Source organism: Petaurus breviceps, unplaced genomic scaffold, assembly GCF_028583685.1.
Source record: "Petaurus breviceps papuanus isolate PSGF00001 unplaced genomic scaffold, PetGlider_PUasm1.0 103, whole genome shotgun sequence".
In the NCBI taxonomy this organism is placed as follows: Eukaryota; Metazoa; Chordata; class Mammalia; order Diprotodontia; family Petauridae; genus Petaurus; species Petaurus breviceps.
The window spans coordinates 2189172-2208658 of record NW_027185588.1 but is presented as its reverse complement, the minus strand read 5'-3'; the positions used below and the strand labels follow the sequence as shown (position 1 = coordinate 2208658).

The 19487-nt window shown below is 39.2% G+C and overlaps 1 protein-coding gene across 4 annotated transcripts in view; it reads right to left on the bottom strand.

Moving 5' to 3' along the window:
- Positions 1-19487, bottom strand: part of LRCOL1 (leucine rich colipase like 1) — a 44013-nt gene that overhangs the window by 13074 nt on the left and 11452 nt on the right. For all 4 annotated transcript variants that reach the window (XM_069091066.1, XM_069091006.1, XM_069091106.1 and 1 more), the window contains exon 3: positions 5332-5423. In XM_069091066.1, coding sequence (XP_068947167.1) covers positions 5332-5421 — 90 coding nt within the window. In that variant the 5' untranslated portion in view covers positions 5422-5423. The remainder of the gene's footprint in view (positions 1-5331; positions 5424-19487) is intronic.

The following is a 19487-nucleotide window of genomic DNA, read 5'->3' as shown; positions in this document are numbered from 1 at the left end:
TTTGGAGTCTCTGAATCCATGTATCCAAGACTGGTTCAGAGATTTGTTGGGTTTTTTGTTTGTTTTTGCATTTTCTTTTACTGAGTTTAGTTTTATAGTCATTTGTGAACCAGAATCTAATAGTTTAGATGCCTTTTTTTTTAACTTCTCCATCATCTCCCCGACATCATCTCCCCCAAGCCTTTTAGTTTTCTTTTGTATGTTGTTTTCTCCCATTAGATTGTAAGCTCTGGAGGCTGGGACTGTCTTTCTATTTCATAGTTGTATCCCCAGTACATAGTACCATGCCATAGTAAGGATTTCATAAATGTTTATTGGCTGTTGGTTAATAGTACCAGCATGGGCAGCTAGGTGGATAAAGTGGATAGAAGATAAAGTGACCCACCTGAAGTCAAGGAGACCTGAGTTCAAATCTGATCTCCAACACTAACTAACTGTATGACCCTGGCCAAATCACTTACTTCTGTTTGCCTCAATTTCCTCATCTGTAAAATGAGCTGGAGAAGGAAATGGCATACTGTTCCAGGAACTTTGCCATGAAACCCAAAGGCAGTCACAAAGAGTTGGACACAACTGAAGTAACTGGACAATAGTGCCAGCATGTACTAGTCTCTACCTTTCTTATGCCAAATAACCAGTTCCAGAAAGAGGTGGTTATACCCCTGCCAGAACTTAACAAAGGGACCACCAAACCCCAATGGAAAAATGAGATCCTTTTCCAGTAAAGCTAAGGTACTTGTTTCATCTTGGTTGACCTATACTCGAGGCCAAAGGAGTAAAAAGTTTCTACTGTTTCTTTGATTCTGGGGGAGAGGTCAGGTTTTTTTTTCTCTCAATATCTCCTAATATTCTGTCATTGATTTACCACTAATAGCTCTCTGCCTTTAATTTAAACCATTGTTATTCATGACTCAATTTGGGGTTTTCTTGACAAAGACACTGGAGTAGTTGTGAAATAGTAGCTCATTTTATAGATGAGGAAACTAAGGCAAACAGGGTTAAGTGACTTGCCTAGGGTCACACAGCTGGTAAGTGTCTGAGGCCAGATTTGAACCCAGGAAGATGAGCCTATTTGACTTCAGGTCAGGTCCTCTGTGCACTATGGTGTCACCTAGATGCCTTATTTAATCCACAACTCTCTTCTCATTCATTTCGTGACCTAACTTGTTTCTGGTCATAATTCCCAGGATTGCCTTGGTTCCTATTATCTAGACCCCAAAAGTCAGGAGTACCCTTGTTTGGTTTCCTATTCTACAGAGAAAGAGCATATTTCATTTCGGAGTCAGCACCCTGTCTTGGTCTCAGAGTCATGGATGTGTTCTAAAGCCCTGGGTCCTCCCAAGAAGGAAGAAGATGCAATTAGGTTACTATGCTCTAAACAGTGTTCTCTTATTCTCAACGCACTCTACTGGTCCTAGTCTTTCCCTATCCCGAGTCAAGTTCAGATATATGCATTGCACCAGAATTTCCCAAGGCTTCTCTGTGTATTCATTAATATGGGAAATAGAGTATTGCCTCCTCCAAGCATGAAAAATCCAGTGCAGGAGAATCTCTTCCACTGCTCCTCTACCTTCGATTACTACAATTTTAATGGTTTGGACCAGTTCTTCATCCTTACTAATCATCTTAAAATTTTGAACATCATTGTGATCTAACCTTAATGGGTTTGGTATTTAACTGATACTCAATAACCAGGTGGCATCTGGTTCTTCATTTTTTTGAACAAAGTCTTCACAGATTTAGCCCACCTCAATTCTATTAGAGGCTCTAGTTTCTGATCTAGCAAATATTTCCTCTTCAGCCTTAAAAATACTATAGGTTGATAAATGGGTCATCCATATTCTAGTATTCCCCCCCCCCAGGCAACACATCATTTGACCCACCATCAAACCACTTTGCCTTCTCTTTGCTGTTCTGACTTCCTATTGGCTGTGGGCTACTTGACATAATGCCTCTAATTAAAAACCAAACCATCTGTTCTTTATTTTTATAATTTCTTAGCTTATTTTCTATTTTCATAGGGAAAGATATACTTCTATAAAATCTGGTTTGTTCTTTTCTCATTTTTGAAGTAGGAAATCCTTGGCAATTTGCCAGGGAGTATTTTTAAATTTTCATTCCAGTTGTTTTGACTTTATAAGGCCTCTGAAGCTAGTCTGGCATCCTTGTCTCCCTCAGTTCTTGGAGTACTCCCTTAGATCTGCCTTCCAACACTGATGTTACTTTCAAGGTTCTGCTTTATCTCTATTCTGCCCACGGGAGTGGATTTAGTAGGACACTTTGACTTAAAAAAAACCAACTTTTTCTTAAGATTTAACAATTCTATTCTGAGCTCAAAAAATAAGGCTTCATTCATCTCCTTTATGGGTATTCTTTTAACAGGATCCCATCTCAAGAATGGAGAAATACGGGTGTCATGATGACCCTGGTTAAGAGGAAAAGAACAGAAATCAGTCTTTAGCCTGACTTCTCTCTTTCCTCTCTGTCCTAACAGGACTTTTTTGTTTTTGTTTGTTTTTGCTTTGCCAGCATCCTATCCTCAACACCAAATGTAACTCACAGTATATGAGGAACTGGTTTGCCATTATATACTGACTGGAGAGAAGATAACTGTAATCAGACTTAAACTCACACATGCCTGAAATTATTCTCAATTATGCAATTATCTACTCAACAATACAAACATCAACCCCTCTAAGAACAAGCCACCAGCGTGATTCCTAAAGGTCCCAATAAGTGTGAGTCATGCTGGTGCTCAGGGTTTCCTCTCTTCCCACCTGGAGTCTGTCTCCCTCCAGGGTGACATGATGTCAAGCCTCCAACAACCAGGACCATTCTTGAGAAAGTGTAGTATGTTTGAATCTCCCTTAGTGTGGGAAATGAAGGAGTCAGTTCAGTAGCCAGCCAGAAGCAGACCAGTGGCTGTGGCCTACGGTGGGTTTTTATGGTTCTGGCCAAGCACTTTCAAAATACTTCTAAGTTCTGATTGGTAATTCATTACTTAAGCTTATGATCAAAGGGAATTAGCAATCAAAGTTTTAGTTTCCTAACATCAATAGTGTTTTTTAGTTGTTTAGCAGATTTAAAAGACACACATACATCATTGGTCATCATTTATCACATTTAGGAGGCACACACATCTTTGTCAAACTACTACTTGAAGTACTTCAATCCAAGTACTTACCTCCTTTCCAAAACAAACAACAACAAAAACAAACCAGCCTATGTAACAACTTCTAACAAAATGGAGTTGCTCACGCTGTTAACATACTTATTCCCACTGAACACATTATCACCTCTCGATAGACTGCTGCAAAAACTTCCTGGTTGGTTTATCTGCTTCCAGTCTATCCATTCTCTAATCCATTGTCCATTCAGAGTTGACAAAGTGATATTCCTAAAGCACAGGTTGGACCATGTTACTTCCCTCCTCAAAAAGTTTCAGTGGTTTGCATTGCCTTTAGGATAAAATACAAAAATGTCAAGGCTGTCACAATCTGACTAGAGCTGATCTTTCTAGGCTTGTTACACATCACTCCCCTTCACACACTCTCTCCTTTAGCCAATTTGCTGCTACTTACCCATGACATTGTACCTTCCACTTCCTTTGCACAGGTTGTCCTTAAGCCTGGGATGCTCTTACTCCTTACCTCTACCTCCTTAGCTTTCTTCCAGGTTCAGTTCAAATGTCACCACCTACAAGAAGCCTCTTTCCCATTCCACCAATTGTTGGTGATCCCTCTGAAATTATATCTCTTCATCTCTGCTTCAAAGAATATGGCTCTCATCTCCTTCAAAGTATAATTTGGTTGACAAGCTGTTTCTATCTAATGCTAACCTATTAAACTCCTTAGATCTTCTGTGGAGTTCTGAGGAAGTTTCTCCTTCTCAAGCTATAGATATCAAAATAAAGTCAGACTTCCAGGTCACATGAACAACAAAATGGAGGACTAGATATTTTCTCTTATCCCCAAGACTTCTCAGATCTCTCTAAAATAGAAATTATGCACCAAAGATGAAGCTACTTTAATTATCTTTATGGTCTAGGACCATCCGGAATCCAAAAGAAAGTACATTGTACATATTTTTAGACTTTTTCCAATGTATTGATCACTTTTGCTGATTTTTCTCTTATTTTTATTTTAAAATATTTTTGTTATACGAGATGATTTTCTGGAGACAGGAGAGCAACGTATACTAGAAGAAATATTGGTGAGGTTAAAAAAAAGATATCCATAATTTTTTAAAGAGTTTGTGGTTTAGGAGCAGCTAGGTGGTACAGTGAATAGAGCACTGGCCCTGGAATCAGGAGAACCTGAGTTCAAATCCAGACTCAGACATTAACACTTACTAGCCTTGTGACCTTGGGCAAGTCACTTAACCCCAATTGCCCTGCCCTCCTCCCTCCATAAAGAAAAAAAGAAAAGAAAAAAAAGAGTTTGTGGTATCATGGAGACTGATTTTTTTTAAATAAATGAGAAATATCAGTAGGGACTCAGGAGCCACAGTGGTAAGTAGTAGAGGCATACTCTGAGAGAGAATTTTTGTCATAGTTGTGTAGTTGAGGCTTGCTTCCTCACCCCTGAAAGGAGGCCAAATATGTATTTGTAGAGGCAGGGTGGGTGGGATGAGTAAACCAGAAAGGGAGTGTAGGTGCCACATCAATGCCCATGTAGATGATGCCAGTACCACACCTGGACTACACTATGGGAACTCATCTGGGATTTATAGGGATGCCCTTTGCATTAACAGGGACCCACTGAAAAGATTTTCTACTTGGGGATCTTTAGTTATCTTAATTTGACAGAGAACAATTTTTAAAATTTAAAAACATTTCAAAAATTTAACATTCTTTAAAGTTTTCAAAAAATTAAGAAATTTCTTAATATTTTCCCTGTGTGTTTTTCCTTTATAAGTCCAAATAGTTCCTGTGATATAAATTTGATTATTTGAATATTTAAGTATTAATGTCTGTTGATTTGCTTGTACTTATTATTAAGTACAGAGATTAATACAAGAAATGATGATTTTGTATGTCTAGAGTACTGGTGCTTTTTAAAATAGACCCACACAGAACCTTAGTTAAAGAAATACCAGTTGACCTGAGAAATAAAGATATTGAGGCCAGAAGAAAGAGAAAAGGATATTTCCATTCCAATATATCCATTGTTCTTTCTGACCATCCCATTTTGGGAACTGGACCCAGAGAAAGGACAGGGAGGCTCCATCCAGGGCATTCCCCACTTCATTGATGAGTTTCAGGGAGAAATGGGGTCATTTTTGGATAGGATGAAACCCCTTAAAGGAGTTCAGGAACAGCACCACTCTCACCTTGTGTAATTTCATGGAACCTTGGGATAGGAGGAGGGAGGTCAGTAGCAGCTTCAAGATGCCCGCCTTTGTGAATGGACCCAGCAGCATCCCTATAAGAAAATGAGTATTAGAGCTGGTCTGACAGGGAATAGGTCACCTAATACATTCAATACTCTCCAGCTACTCAACACTGGGTGAGTTTGTTTTTCAAATGTATATAAAAATTCTCTTTTATTTCCTAAAATCCTTTCCCATACATTGGTTATCTCCCAGGAGATTCCTTCCAAGCCTTCAGAAGTCCCATGACATGGCTTTTCTCCATTCTGGATCATTTCCTGTGCCTCTGATTAAATCAGTTCCTGGTAGTCACCCTCTTGGTACCCTTCTAGTCTGACCTCATTCTCTTACCTTTGTTTTCTAGACTGAGAATGTAAGCCCCCTGAGGGCAGAGACTATTTTTTTTTGTCTTTGTGTCTACAATGCCTGACACATGATAGACACTAAATAACAATAATAAGTATTTAAATGCTGGGCTCTATGCTAGGTTCTGCAGACACATAACCCCAAAATGAAACATCTCCTACCCTATACAAACTTACATTCTATGGGGGGAGGAGGGGAATCCTGTACACAAAGAAGTCGATATAAATAACATGGAAAGGAAATCAGTAGGTGAAAGGGTAGACTTAACACCTGGGGCTACTTGAGCTGAGCTTTGAAGAAAGCCAGAAAATCTAAGAGCCAGAGGGCAAGAGAGGGGCCATTCTGGTCATCGAAGACACTGTGCAAAGGCCTGGTGATGGGAGAGAGTGGAATGTATGAAGACTGTCGAGTAGACCACTTTGGCTAGTGCATAGTGTACATGAAGGGGAATAATGTGTAATCTAATTGAAAGAGTAGACTAGAGCCAGTCCATGAGGGGCTTCGTATACCAAGAAGAGGTCATATTTTATCCTAGGTACTTGAGGAAGCCACCGGAACTTTTCAAGCAAGAAAAAGGCACAACCAGAATTACGCATTAGGAATATTGCTTTGGTTGTTGTGGAGGGATTTAATGAAGTGAACTGAATTATTCCTCTATTTCAGGCTCTTTAAATCTCTGTCCACTCCCTTTATTCACTACTGTTCATCCAAAGTGAATGTGTGTACACACAGAGGAGCTCAGGATGAAAATCAGTTTACAAGGTATTCTCTCAACTTGGAGAGTGAGGTGGGGGAAAAGCAGCTGGAACCTTCACAGGGGCAAGGAACCTATGGTCTTCTGGGTCCTTGGTGCAGCCTTTGGACTGAGTCCAAATCTTACAGAACAAATCCTTTTATTAAGGGGATTTGTTCTGTGAAATCTGGATTCAGTCAAAGGGCCGCACTTGAAGACCTAGAGGGCCACCTATCGAGGCCACAGGTTCCCCACCCCTGTCTAGGACATGGCAATTTTCCTTTCCTCATGTTTTCTGGTGCATTCCAGAGCCTTGATGGAGCACTGGACATTTTCTCTGATCCCCACGACCTCTCAGACCTCTCCAAAACCAAAACTATGTGCCAAAGATAAAGCAACTTCAGCTGTCTCCATGGTCTAGGACACCCACAACCCAGAAGAAGGCAGGAAAAGAAATTCTAATGTTCTTATTTATGAAGTTCTTTCTCTTGGTTAGAAATTCTAGTTGTGTAGGGATGCTCTGAAGTCACATGCTTGTTGATTTAAGCAACAAGAAGAAATGCCAACTCAGTTTGGAAAGTTACAGACACTGTTGGAGAAGTCAGACTCTGAAGTTAAGAGCATTTGAAATGCCACCCAGGGCAGCGAGGTGGCACCATGGTGCACACACAGAGCACCAGGCCTGGAGTCAGGAAGACCTGTGTTCAAATCTGCCCTCAGACACTTACTAGCTGGGTGACCCTGGGCAAGTCACTTCACCCTGTTTGCCTCAGTTTCCTCATCTGTAAAATGAGCTGGAGAAGGAAATGGCAAACCGCTCCAGTATCTTTGCCAAGAAAATCCCAAACGGGGACACAAAGAGTCAAACACAACTGAACAACACCAAAATGTCACCCACAGAGTAGTCGATGTTGGGGGGCTTGTTGGATTCAGAAACCTAACTTACAACTACTATTATAATCTGCCTGGTAGCTGATATCTCAACCTCATCAGAATGTAAAGCAGTTTTGCAAGGCTGCTAATGAGGGGTCTCATGCTTTGCCTCTGCACAGACTGTCTAATCAACCACTCCTGAGACGGTGGCTATTAGTAAAATGGGAAGGTTTGGGTTGGTTCCCCTCTTGTGGGTGACCATCTTCTCCAAAGGTGCTGGCATTGTTGCCCCTCACCCATTCCCTTCCACAATCCCATTTTATAGGGGAGTTCATCTCATTCATAGTCACAGTTAGGATTGTTAAGTGTGTACTTTCCTCCCTTGTGTCCTCATACTTTTTCCTCTCAGTGACCTCCCCTTCACAAAGAGGAAGAAATGTGATCAGAGCTAGCAATCTGTAATTAAAGCCACGTGCTTTCACCGCAGTGGCATTCCTACCTTCCTCTCACCTCATTCACTGGTTCTTACACTTTCTTACATTTGAATTCTTTTTACCATCCACTTGAAATTTGTTTTCCTTGTGACTATTCCCTCCCCAACTCTACCCTTCGTCTTAAACCCATTTCCTTTCTCTGTCATCCTTACCTTTTTTCCCCTTTGTTGAGTGTAATGCTCCAAACTCTGTACACACACACACACACACACACACACACACGCACAGGAACATGCAGGCGCACACATAAGAATGTGTTCAATTCTCCTTTGTCTGTTTCAGATAAGAGTGAAGTTCATGTGATACCTGCTTCCCCCACACCTTTCCTAATCTTAAGCAAGAAAGCATTCTGGGAGGGAACCACCCAGGCAACCAATAAAGCTGGGAGAACCATCAAAGCTATCCGAGATCTAACCAATAACCAGAGCCAGCAGCAGCTGTAGCCAGCTCCCAGTAGGAGTCCCAGTAGCTGAATAACCTGTGTGATCTTGCACAGCAACAGACTGACCCTTCAGCCAAGACACCACATCCTGCAAGGATCTAGCCCAGCTGAGGAGGGTGAGTGACTGACTCATCCATTGCCTGGGCCAAGTACCAAAGCAAACTTGGTGCAGCCTGTCCTTTTGGGGTTTCCCAGGGAACAGCCATCCCAAGATCGTGGGCTTGCACTCTTGAAACAATAGCTCAGAAGCTCCCACTGGTGTATTTACCTTTAATAGTCTGCCGGAAGACACAATTAGCTCAAAGCAAAGGCATTTATTGAGATGGTATCGCTAGGACAGTAGCTACAAAGTATCCATCCTCATAAACGTGGGACACACCTTCCCAGAAATATACACAGTATCAATGTGAAGAATGGACAACCAGGCAGAGGACATTAGTAGAAAGAAGCGTGTGCTCCCACGCACGCGCGCGCGCACACACACACACAGAACATATGTGGCTAAGATAACTCATTTTCCTACCACTGCAGCGCCCTGAGCTGCTCTCTTCTCATGGCTCCCTTGGATGCTATGTCTCTACTGGGCAGGTCGCTTAGTTGGGTTACTTTGTACTGTTTCACTCATCTCCAAAACTCAGCTAGACTCCTCAGCACTAGTTTAGCTCTCAATTCTGAAAGTGGACTTCTAAAGCCAGCCAGCCACCTCTTTATTTACCACCCAGCTATATTGCTCTCAACTTTGCCCTTATTCCCCTCCTTCTCTTTTTACTGTCTTTTGTGTGTTGTCATTCCTCCATTAGATTATAAGCAACTTGAGGGCAGGAGCTGTCTGTCCTTTTTGTATCACCAGAGCTTAGGACAATAACAGGCACATGGTAGATGTTTAATAAATGTTTATTGACCGACCAAATAACTGTGAGAGCTTGAATGAATTGCCCCACTGCTTTACTGGTGGAGTGGGGAGGAGAAAAAAAATCCCCTCCCATCCACTACTCCATCCACAGAAGAGGTATAAGGCAAAAGGGAAAAATCAATGTCTTCTCAAGAGCTGGGTCCATCCCCTGTAACTGACTCTTTTCTCAACTGCCAGAGAGAACACATCTGGCTCTTTAGATAGTGCCTGTTTGCAGAGCTTGCTGACCTTTTAAGGGACATCAGAAGATGTAGCTAAACCATTAGCCATCCAATAGATAGCTGGCTGCCCTATAATTCCATAAAGTTGGATAAAGGAACCTCTTACTTTCTTAAAAATATAAACATCTCTTTACTTTTCCTCTAAAGCCTTCATATTGTATGTGTATCTATCTGTATCTATCTCAGTGTAACTATCTGTGTCCTTCCCTTCATATCCTATAATTTTATCAATTGGTCTAGAAGAAATTCAGTCCACCAGAGGTTTATCAGTCAACCCTCCCACTATATTCACATATTGCTTCCCTTAGTTAGATTAAAATGTTTTCAAGGGCAAGGAATGTTTCATTCTTGCCATAGTACCCATGGTGACTAGTATAGCACCTGGTACGCAATGGGTGATTAATAACAAATGTTTGATTGGTATCTAGATTCATGAAAAAACATTAAATAGTTACCTCCATAGTTTCATCTATTATAGAACCCTGTATAGCTTTAACAAATGCATAGTCAGCAGCCTTGCTGGAGAAGAATCTTCAAAGCTGCACTTTCTATTAAACAGCAAAATACTTTAAAAATGTAATACCTGTTTCCAATCTTTCTAAAAAAAAAGTCAAGATAGACTTCCAGATCACGTGACCTAAAAGTTGAGGGAATTAGTCCTTTTTTCCAGATACCTTGAACTCTCTAAATGAAGAAGAGGGGGAGGAAGAGAAGAAATAAGAGGAGGATGGGGGGGGAGGGGAAGGAGAAGAGAAGAAGGAGGAGGAGGAGGAGAAGGAGGAGGAGGAGGAGAGGAGAAGGAGAAGGAGAAAGAGAAGAAGAAGAAGAAGAAGAAGAAGAAGAAGAAGAAGAAGAAGAAGAAGAAGAAGAAGAAGAAGAAGAAGAAGAAGAAGAAGAAGAAGAAGAAGAAGAAGGAGAAGGAGAAAGAAGAGGAGGAGGAGGAGAAGGAGGAGGAGAATTATGTGCCGTATTGCACAGCTGAATCTATAAGACAAAAAAGAAACTACACCAATAAGATAAAATACTTATGAAATAACAATGGAAAACTCTGATCCTCAAAACACTCACTCAGCACACCTCTTTCCAACCAGCCTCCAGCCAATGGAACACAAGCTAATCTCAGTCTTACACCTGGGACCCACTTCAGGATCCCCTGCTCTTGTGTCTGACTCAAAGGCTCTACCAGAACCCTCTACTTCAACCCCTGCCCAGCCAAACATAGCAAGAGGGGACGGGTTAAAAATGTCTTCTGATGTGGTCTTTTGATAGAAGCCTGGTCCTAGGTTAGAGGTCCCAAAGGTTTCAGAGCCTGTACCCAGTTTGCTTTTTTTACCTTTCCTCTACCCCATAAAAAGCATCTGTTGATGATTATTTAAACTAGATGGCAAGAAAAAGGAGGGGGATCAAGGTGGGAATTGAGGCAGGGAGCCAACATACATAGCTGTGCCAGGCCTGAAGGGGAGGAGACTGAAACCTTGTTGGTGTCATTCCTTTCCCCCCTCTACCATGGCACTGAGGGCATGGATACGGGCCAGTGAACACTATCCCTCAGCAAAGAGGTTGAGGAAGTCTGGCAGGCCAGCATTGGCAATGTTCCCACCAGTAATGGGGGAGAAGCCAGAAAGTGAGTAACAGGAGATATGAAAAAAAAATTAAGCTAAAACACCAAAAATGTCAAGGGAAAATGTTCAATAAAAGCCCAGAGCACAAGTAATTAAATCAACTGAGAAGATCCTAAAATCTGAAGTATAGATAAATAGTAAAATTTCAAAAGGACTATTAAGCTTTCTTAATAAATACTATAAGGAAAAGGAAAGCAAACCAATGCCTGATAATATACAGGATCCTAGTGACTCTCAAAAGAATATAGAATAACAAGAAACCCTAAATTGTTTAAAGGGGAGATGAAATCCATAAAATAAGAAATTAGGGCAGCTAGGTGACAAAGTGGATAGAGTGCTGGGACTGGAGTCAGAAAGTCTCCTATTCCTGAGGTCAAATTTGGCCTCAGACACTTACTAGCTGGGTGACCCTGGGCAAGTCACTTAACCCTGTTTGCCTTAGTTCCTCATCTGTAAAATGAGCTGGAGAAGGAAATGGCAAAGCACTCCAGTATCTCTGCCAGGAAAACCCCAAATGGGGTCAGGAAGAGTCAGATATGACTGGAAATGACTGAACAACAAACAACAACAACAAAAATCAGAAATTAGGGATGAATTAAGGTCAGAACCTAGAGCTCCCCATGCAGATTTTGAAAACTCAATTAGGAGATTAGAAAAATGTGAACCCATAAGAGAAAATTCTCTAAAGACATGAAATGAGGCTGGGAACCAAGATGGTGGAGTAAGCAGTAAATGACTGTCATTTTCCCTTATTGACTTCTGAAAAAAAAAACATCAGAAAATAGCATCCCAGGAAAAATCCAGAGCCAAAAGAAAGAGGAGGTGGAGTAGTCTTTCAGCCTGGGAATCTTGGAGGATCTCCAACATAGGTCCATCTTGCTAGAGTAAAAGGAGAGCATAGTCCAGGATAGGGAGTGTCCCAGAAAGCCAACAACAAGCCCCACCTCAGAAAGCCAGCAGGAGATCCTGATCCCTTGAGTGGTGGAGCAGGCAAAAGCCAACACTATGACCCCCAACATGCAACTTGGAGAACTACTACCGGCACCAGTGCAGCCCCACATGGGGAGCCATCCTCTAGCTGCCAGACTCCCATATGCCTCAGTGTAGCCCCAGGGAGTGCAGAAAAACCCCACGTGGCCTCAGCACATGCCAGACACCACCACAAGGACCCCAGCTCAGCACCAGGTAAGCTGCCAGACCCCTACAACCTCCAGCTGCCAGCACTTGAGAGCCCAGCACACAAAGCCAGTGAGCAGGCTCCTGGTCCCCAGAACAAAGAGTTTGGAACAGCGCCTCCTGTGCCCCAGAAGCAGAGCTCAACTTTAAAAGCTAGGAAATAGGCAAACACTCTAAGCAAAAGGCAAAAATGAGCACCAACCATAGACAGTTTCTATGGGGACAGGGAAGACCAAAATACAAACTCAGAAGAGGACAACATTGTCAATATACCTACATCCAAAACCTCAAAGGGGGATGTGAATGGATCTCAAACCCAAAAAGTCCTCTTGGAAGACCTCGAGAAGAATTTTAAAAGTCAAATAAAAGACGTAGAAAAAAAACTGGGAAAAGAAATGAGAGGTATGCAAGAGTCAACAGCTTGGAAAAGAAAGGACACAAACTGACTGAAGAAAGCTTGGAATATAATATCCCAGAAGGCAAAGGAGCTTGGATTACAAATGAGAATCAACTACCCAGCAAAATTGAGCATAATCTTTCAGGGAAAGAGATGGATATTCAACAAAATAGGGGACTTCCAAACTTTTCTGATGAAAAATCAAAGCTGAATAGAAAATTCAATCATCAAATACAAGACTCAAGAGAAACATATAAAGGTAAGCAGGAAAGAAAAAAATACCATGTTATTCAATAAGGTTAAACCATTTACATCCCTGTGCAGGAAGATGATACTTATAACTCTCCAGAACTGTATCTTTATCATAGCATTTAGAAGGAGTACACATACACAGAAAGTGGGGATACAAGTTGACTTTGATTTGATGATAAAAAAAATTATTAATTAAGGGGTTAAAAAAGGAATTGTACTGGGACAAGAGGAAAGGAGGAGGTAGAAAAGGGTAAATTACATCAAATGAAGATACACAAAGACATGTTACAATAGAGGGAAAGAAGGTAGGGAAGTGAGCATTGTTTGAATCTTACTGTCATTGGATTTGGTTCAAAATGGGAATAATATACACACTCAGTTGGGTGCAGAAATCTATCTTACCTTATAGGAAATAGGAAAAGAAAGGGGAAAGAAAAGGGAGGGGAGTGGATAGGAGGGCAGAAGGGAGGAAAGAAGTAGCAGGGGAAAAGGGAAGGAAAAAGGAGACAGAAAAGCAAAAGAAGAATAGGATGGAGAGAAAGACACAGTTAGTAATCATTACTGTGAATGTGAATGGGATGATCTCTCCCATAAAATGGAAGTGGACAGAAGAGTGGATTAAAAAACATACTCTTACAATATGGTATTTATAAGGAACACATTTGAAACAGAGAGATACATACAGAGTAAAGGTAAAAGGTTGGAGTACAGGGTGGCTAGGTGGTGCAGTGAATAGAGCACTGGCCCTGGAGTCAGGAGGACCTGAGTTCAAATCCAGCTTCAGACACTTAACACTTACTAGCCATGTGACTTCGGGCAAGTCACTTAACCCCAATTGCCCTGCTTTCCCCGCTCCAAAAAGAAAAAAAAAAAGGTTGGAGTAGAATATATTGTTTCAACTGAAGTGAAAAAAAGCAGGGGTAGCAATCCTGATCTCAAACAGATCTAATTAAAAGAGATAAGGAAGGAAACTACATCTTGCTAAAAGGTACCATAGATAATGAACTAATATCAATATTAAACATAACTGCACCAAGTAGTATAATATCCAATTTCTTAGAGAAGTGAATTATAGGAAGAAATAGACAGCAAAACTGTCTATTAGGGGACCTCAACCACCACCTCTTAGAACTAGATAAATCTAACCACAAAATAAACAAGAACAAAGTTAAGGAGGTGAATAGAATTTTAGTAAAGTTAATATGGTAGGGGCGGCCAGGTGGCACAGTGAGTAAGAGCGCTGGCCCCAGAGTCGGGAGACCCGGGATCAGTTCCAGCCTCAGATACTTGGCACCCACACAAAATAACTGGCCGTGTAACCTTGAGCAAGTTACTTAACCCCAATTGCTTTAAAAAAAAAAAAAAGGTAATAAGGTAGACCTCTAGAGAAGACTGAATAGGCATAGAAAGGAATATGCCTTTTTCTCAGTGATACATGGCACCTACACAAAAATTGACCATGAACTAGGGCATAAAGACCTCACAATCCAGTGCAGAAAGGCAGAAATACTAAATGCATTCCTTTTCAGATTATGATGCAATAAAAATCACATGTAATAAAGGGCCATGAAAAGATAGACTAAAAATTAATTAGAAACTAAATAACCTAATGCATGGGTCAAACAACAAATCATAGAAACAATCAATAACTTCATCCAAAAGAATGACAATAATGAGATAATACACAAAACTTATGGGAAGCAGCCAAAGTAGTTCTTAAGGGTAATTTTATATACCTCAATGCTTATGTGAATAAAATAGAGAAAGAGGAGATAAATGAGTTGGGCATGCAATTAAAAAAGCTAGGAAAAGAACAAATTTAAAATGCCCAAATAAGTACCAAATTAAAAATTCTGAAAATCAAAGGAGAGGTTAATGAAACTAAAATTAAGAAAACTATTCAACTAATAAATACAATTGAAAGCTGGTTTTATTGGGGGAAATCCAATAAGATAGATAAACCTTTGGTTAATTTGACTAAAAAAAGAAAGAAGAAAACCAAACAACCAGTATCAAAAATGAAGAGGGTGAAATCACCATCAATGAAGAGGAAATTAAAACAATAATTAAGAGTTATTTTGCCCAACTACATGCCAATAAATCTGACAACATAAGTGAAATAGAGGAATGTTTACAAAAATATAAATTCCCAGATTAATAGAAGAGGAAATAAAATACTTAACCCCATTTCAGAAAAAGAAGTTGAACAAGCCATCAATGAACTCCCTAAGAAAAAAATCCCCAAGGCCAAATGGATTTACAAGTGCATTCTACCAAACATTTAAAGAGCAATTAATCCTAATACTATATAAACTATTTGGAAAAATAGGTAAAGAAGGAGTTCTGCCAAATTATTTTTACAATACAAATATTATGCTGATACCTAAACTAGGAAGAGCCAAAACAGAAAGAAAATTATAGACTAATTTCACTAGTGAAATGCAAGAATTTTACATAAAATATTAGCAAAGTGATTACAGCAACTTATCACTGGGATAATACACTATGACCAAGTGGGATTTATATTAGGAATGTAGAACTGGTTCAATGTTAGGAAAACTATCAGCATAATTGACCATATCAATAACAAATTTAACAGAAATCATATGATTATCTCAAGAGATGCAGAAAAAGCTTTTGACAAAATACAATATCCACTCCTATTAAAAAAAAACACTAGAAAGCATAGTAACAGAGTTTTCCTTAAAATTATAAACAGTATCTATCTAAAACCATCAGCAAGAATTATACATAATGAAGATAAGCTAGAAACATTTCTAATAAGATCAGGGGTGAAACAATGATGTCCATTATCACCACTGTATTCAATGTTGTACTAGAAATGCTAGCTTTAGCAATAAGAGAAGAAATATAAATTGAAGGAATTAGAATAGGCAATGAAGAAATAGAACTGTCACTCTTTGCAGATGATATGATGGCATACTTAGAGAATCAACTAAAAAACTGCTTGAAATAATTAACAATTTTAGCAAAATTGAAGGGTATAAGATAAGCCCACATAAATCATTAGCATTTCTATACGTTACAAACAAAAACCAGCAGCAAGAGGTAGAAAGAGAAATTCCATTCAAAATAACTGTAGACAATATAAAATATTTAGGAGTCTACCTGCTAAGACAAACCCAGGAACTGTATGAGCACAATTACAAAGCATTTTTTGCACAAATAAAGTCAGATCTAAATAAATGGAAAAATATTAGTTGTTCATGGGTAGGGCAAGTCAATATAATAAAAATAACAATTCTACCTAAATTAATTTATTTATTCAGTGCCATACCACTCAAACTACCAAAAATGATTTTCTAGGGCTAGAAAAAATAATAATAAGATTTATTTGGAAGAACAAAAGTTTCAGAATATCAAGGGGAATTAATGAAAAGAAATACAAGGGAAGGTGACCTAGTCACACCAAATTTAAAACTGTATTATAAAGCAGCAATCATCAAAACTACTTGGTACTGGCTAAGAAATAGAGTGGCGGGTCAGTAGAATAGGTTAGGTACACAAGATAGTAGTTAATGTAGTAGTAATCTACTGTTGATAAACCCAAAGACTTCAACTTCTGGGATAATAACTCACAATTTAACAAAAACTGGTGGGAAAACTAGAAGACAGTATGGCAGAAACTGGGCATAGATCGACATTTTATGCTATATTACCAAGATAAGGTCAAAATGGGTACATGATCTAGACATAAAAGGTGATGCTATAAGCAAATTAGGAGAGTATGGAATAGTCAGATGTATGAAGAAGGGAAGAATTAATGACCCCAAAAGAGATAGAGAACATTATGAAATGCAAAGTGGATAATTTTGATTACATTAAATTAAAAAGGGTTTGCACAAACAAAGCCAATGCAACCAATATTAGAAGGGAAGCAGAAAGTTGGAAAACAATTTTTACAGCCGGTGTCTCTGATAAAGGCATCATTTCTAAAAAATATAGAGAACTGAGTCAAATTTATAAGAATACAAATCATTCCCCAACTGATAAATGCTCAAAGGATATGAACAAGCAGTTTTGAGATGAAAGAAATTAAAGCAATCTATAGTAACATGAAAAAATGCTCCAAATCACTATTGATTAGAGAAATGTAAATTAAAACAACTCTGAGGTACTACATCACACCTATCAGATTGGCTAATGTGACAAAACAGGAAAATGATAAATGTTGGAGGTGTGGGAAAATTGGAACACTAATACATTTTTGGGAGAGTTGTGAACTGATGAAACCATTCTGGAAAGCAATTTGGAACCATTCCCAAAGGGCTAGAAAACTGTGAGTACCTTTTGATCCAGAAATACAGTAGCATAGGTCTATAGCTGAAAGAGGTCATAAGAAAGGGAAAAGAACCTACATGTACAAAAAATTTATAGCATCTCTTTTGTGGTAGCAAAGAACTGGAAATTGAGGGGAAGCCCATTAATTGGGGAATGGCTAAACAAGTTATGGTATATGAATGTAATGGAATACTATTGTTCCATAAGAAATGATGAGCAAACAGATTTCAGAAAAAACCTGGAAAGACTTACATGAACTGATGCTAAGTGAAATGAGCAGAACCAGTAGAACATTGAAACAGTAACATTGTGCAATGATCAACTTTGATAGGCTTAGCTTTACTCAACAATGCAATGATTTTTACTCAGCAAAGACAATTCCAAAAGACTTGTGATGGAAATCGCTATCCACATCCAGAGAAAGAGCTATGGAGTCTGAATGCAGATCAAAGCATACTATTTTCTTTTTTTTCCTTTCTCATAGTTTTTCTCTTTTGTTCTGATTCCTCTTTCACAACATGACTAATGTAGAAATATGTTTAATATGATTGTACATGTATAGTTTATATCAGATTGAATGTCTTGGGGAGGGGACAGGAGAGGGAGGAGGAAAATGTAGAACTCAAAATCTTATAAAAGTGAATGTTGAAAACTAGAAAATAATAGATTAAAAAATTTAAAAAAAACATTAAATGAATAAATTTGGGAAACAAAAATACAGAAGTGGGGGGAAATCTAGTGGAAGAAAAGCAAAAGTCAACAATGTTAAAAAGAACACACGAACTCCATACAAGCCAAAGTGATTGACCTGAAAGACAGGATACATAGAGAAATTGAGGATCAAAGGTCTCCCAGAGGAGCACGACAAATGTAAAAACTTGAACACTGGCAGGCTAGGTGGCGCAGTGAATAGGCCACTGGCCCTGGAGTCAGGAGGCCCTAAGTTCAAATCCGGCCTCAGACACTTAACACACTTACTAGCCTTGTGACTTTGGGCAAGTCACTTAACCCCAATTGCCCTCCAAAAACAAAAATAAAATAAAAATTCGGGGGCGGCTAGGTGGTGCAGTGAGTAAAGCACTGGCCCTGGAGTCAGAAGGACCCAAGTTTGGTTCTGGCCTTACACACTTAACACACACACACACACAAAAACTAGCCGTGTAACCTTGGGCAAGTTACTTAACCCCAATTGCCCTCCAAAAGGAAAAAAAAAAAACTTGAACACTGTGATGCAGTAAATAATACAAGAAAATTTCTCAGAACTTCTAAATACAGAAAACAACACACTACTCAAGATAATCCAAAGATTACCTCAAGGAAAAAAAACATTAAGATTCAGTAATGAAATTTAATTTGAATGATAAAGTAAATTTTGGCCAAGAAAAAAGATCTTCAGATATAAAGGGAAAAAAAATTCACATGACACAAAATTGTTCCATGCCCATGAGAAACCACAAAAAGGAATGGAACACTATATTCTGAAAAGCAAAGACATTTAAGTTATCACCCAAAATAAAATACTATGAAAATATGAGTGTAATAATCAATGATACTCAACAAAAGAGATACAACTGAGGTGTTTCTGGAAACAACCAGACAGATATGAGCAGAATATTCAACTTGCAAATATCCCAAGCAACAGAAACACATACACACACAGAAAGATAAATAAGTAAAAGTAGCATTCCAAGCATAGGGAACAGCCTTCTGGAATGTGCTGGAGCCAGTTTAGACTAAAGATGATTATTACATTTTGGGTGTGAGCATTTATACCTGTGAAATTGGCAAATGTCATAAATCAAAGCTAGATGTATTGTTTTGTTGATGGTCTAGACTTAAGGAAGTGAATGAGAAAATGTTACTAATACAGATTAAAATTACAAATGTTGAACAATACTTACCTCCTCTCTCCCCCCTCAAAGAGCTAGTTACTTACCAGCATACTCCTGGCTTTACAGGCTAATGCAAAACAGAAATGGGAAAAAGAGTGCCATATAAGAATAACAGGGAAAAGGTCAATTTGACTGGTGCATAGAGTATAGGGAAAAGGAAGAAGGAGGAAAGGAAGGAAGGAAGGAAGGAAGGAAGGAAGGAAGGAAGGAAGGAAGGAAGGAAGGAAGGAAGGAAGGAGAGAAGAGGAAAGAAGAGAAAAGAAGAAAAATGAAGTAAACAAGATTCTTCATTCTCTTCCTTGAGGTCAAACTGGGTGACCATTAGAATTGTTCGATCTCTTTTCTTTTGTTTCTGATGTTCTTTCCATGGACTTTGCTATGGTTATATTGTATACTGTTTTCCTGGTTCTGCTTACTTGGCCCTGCATCAGTTC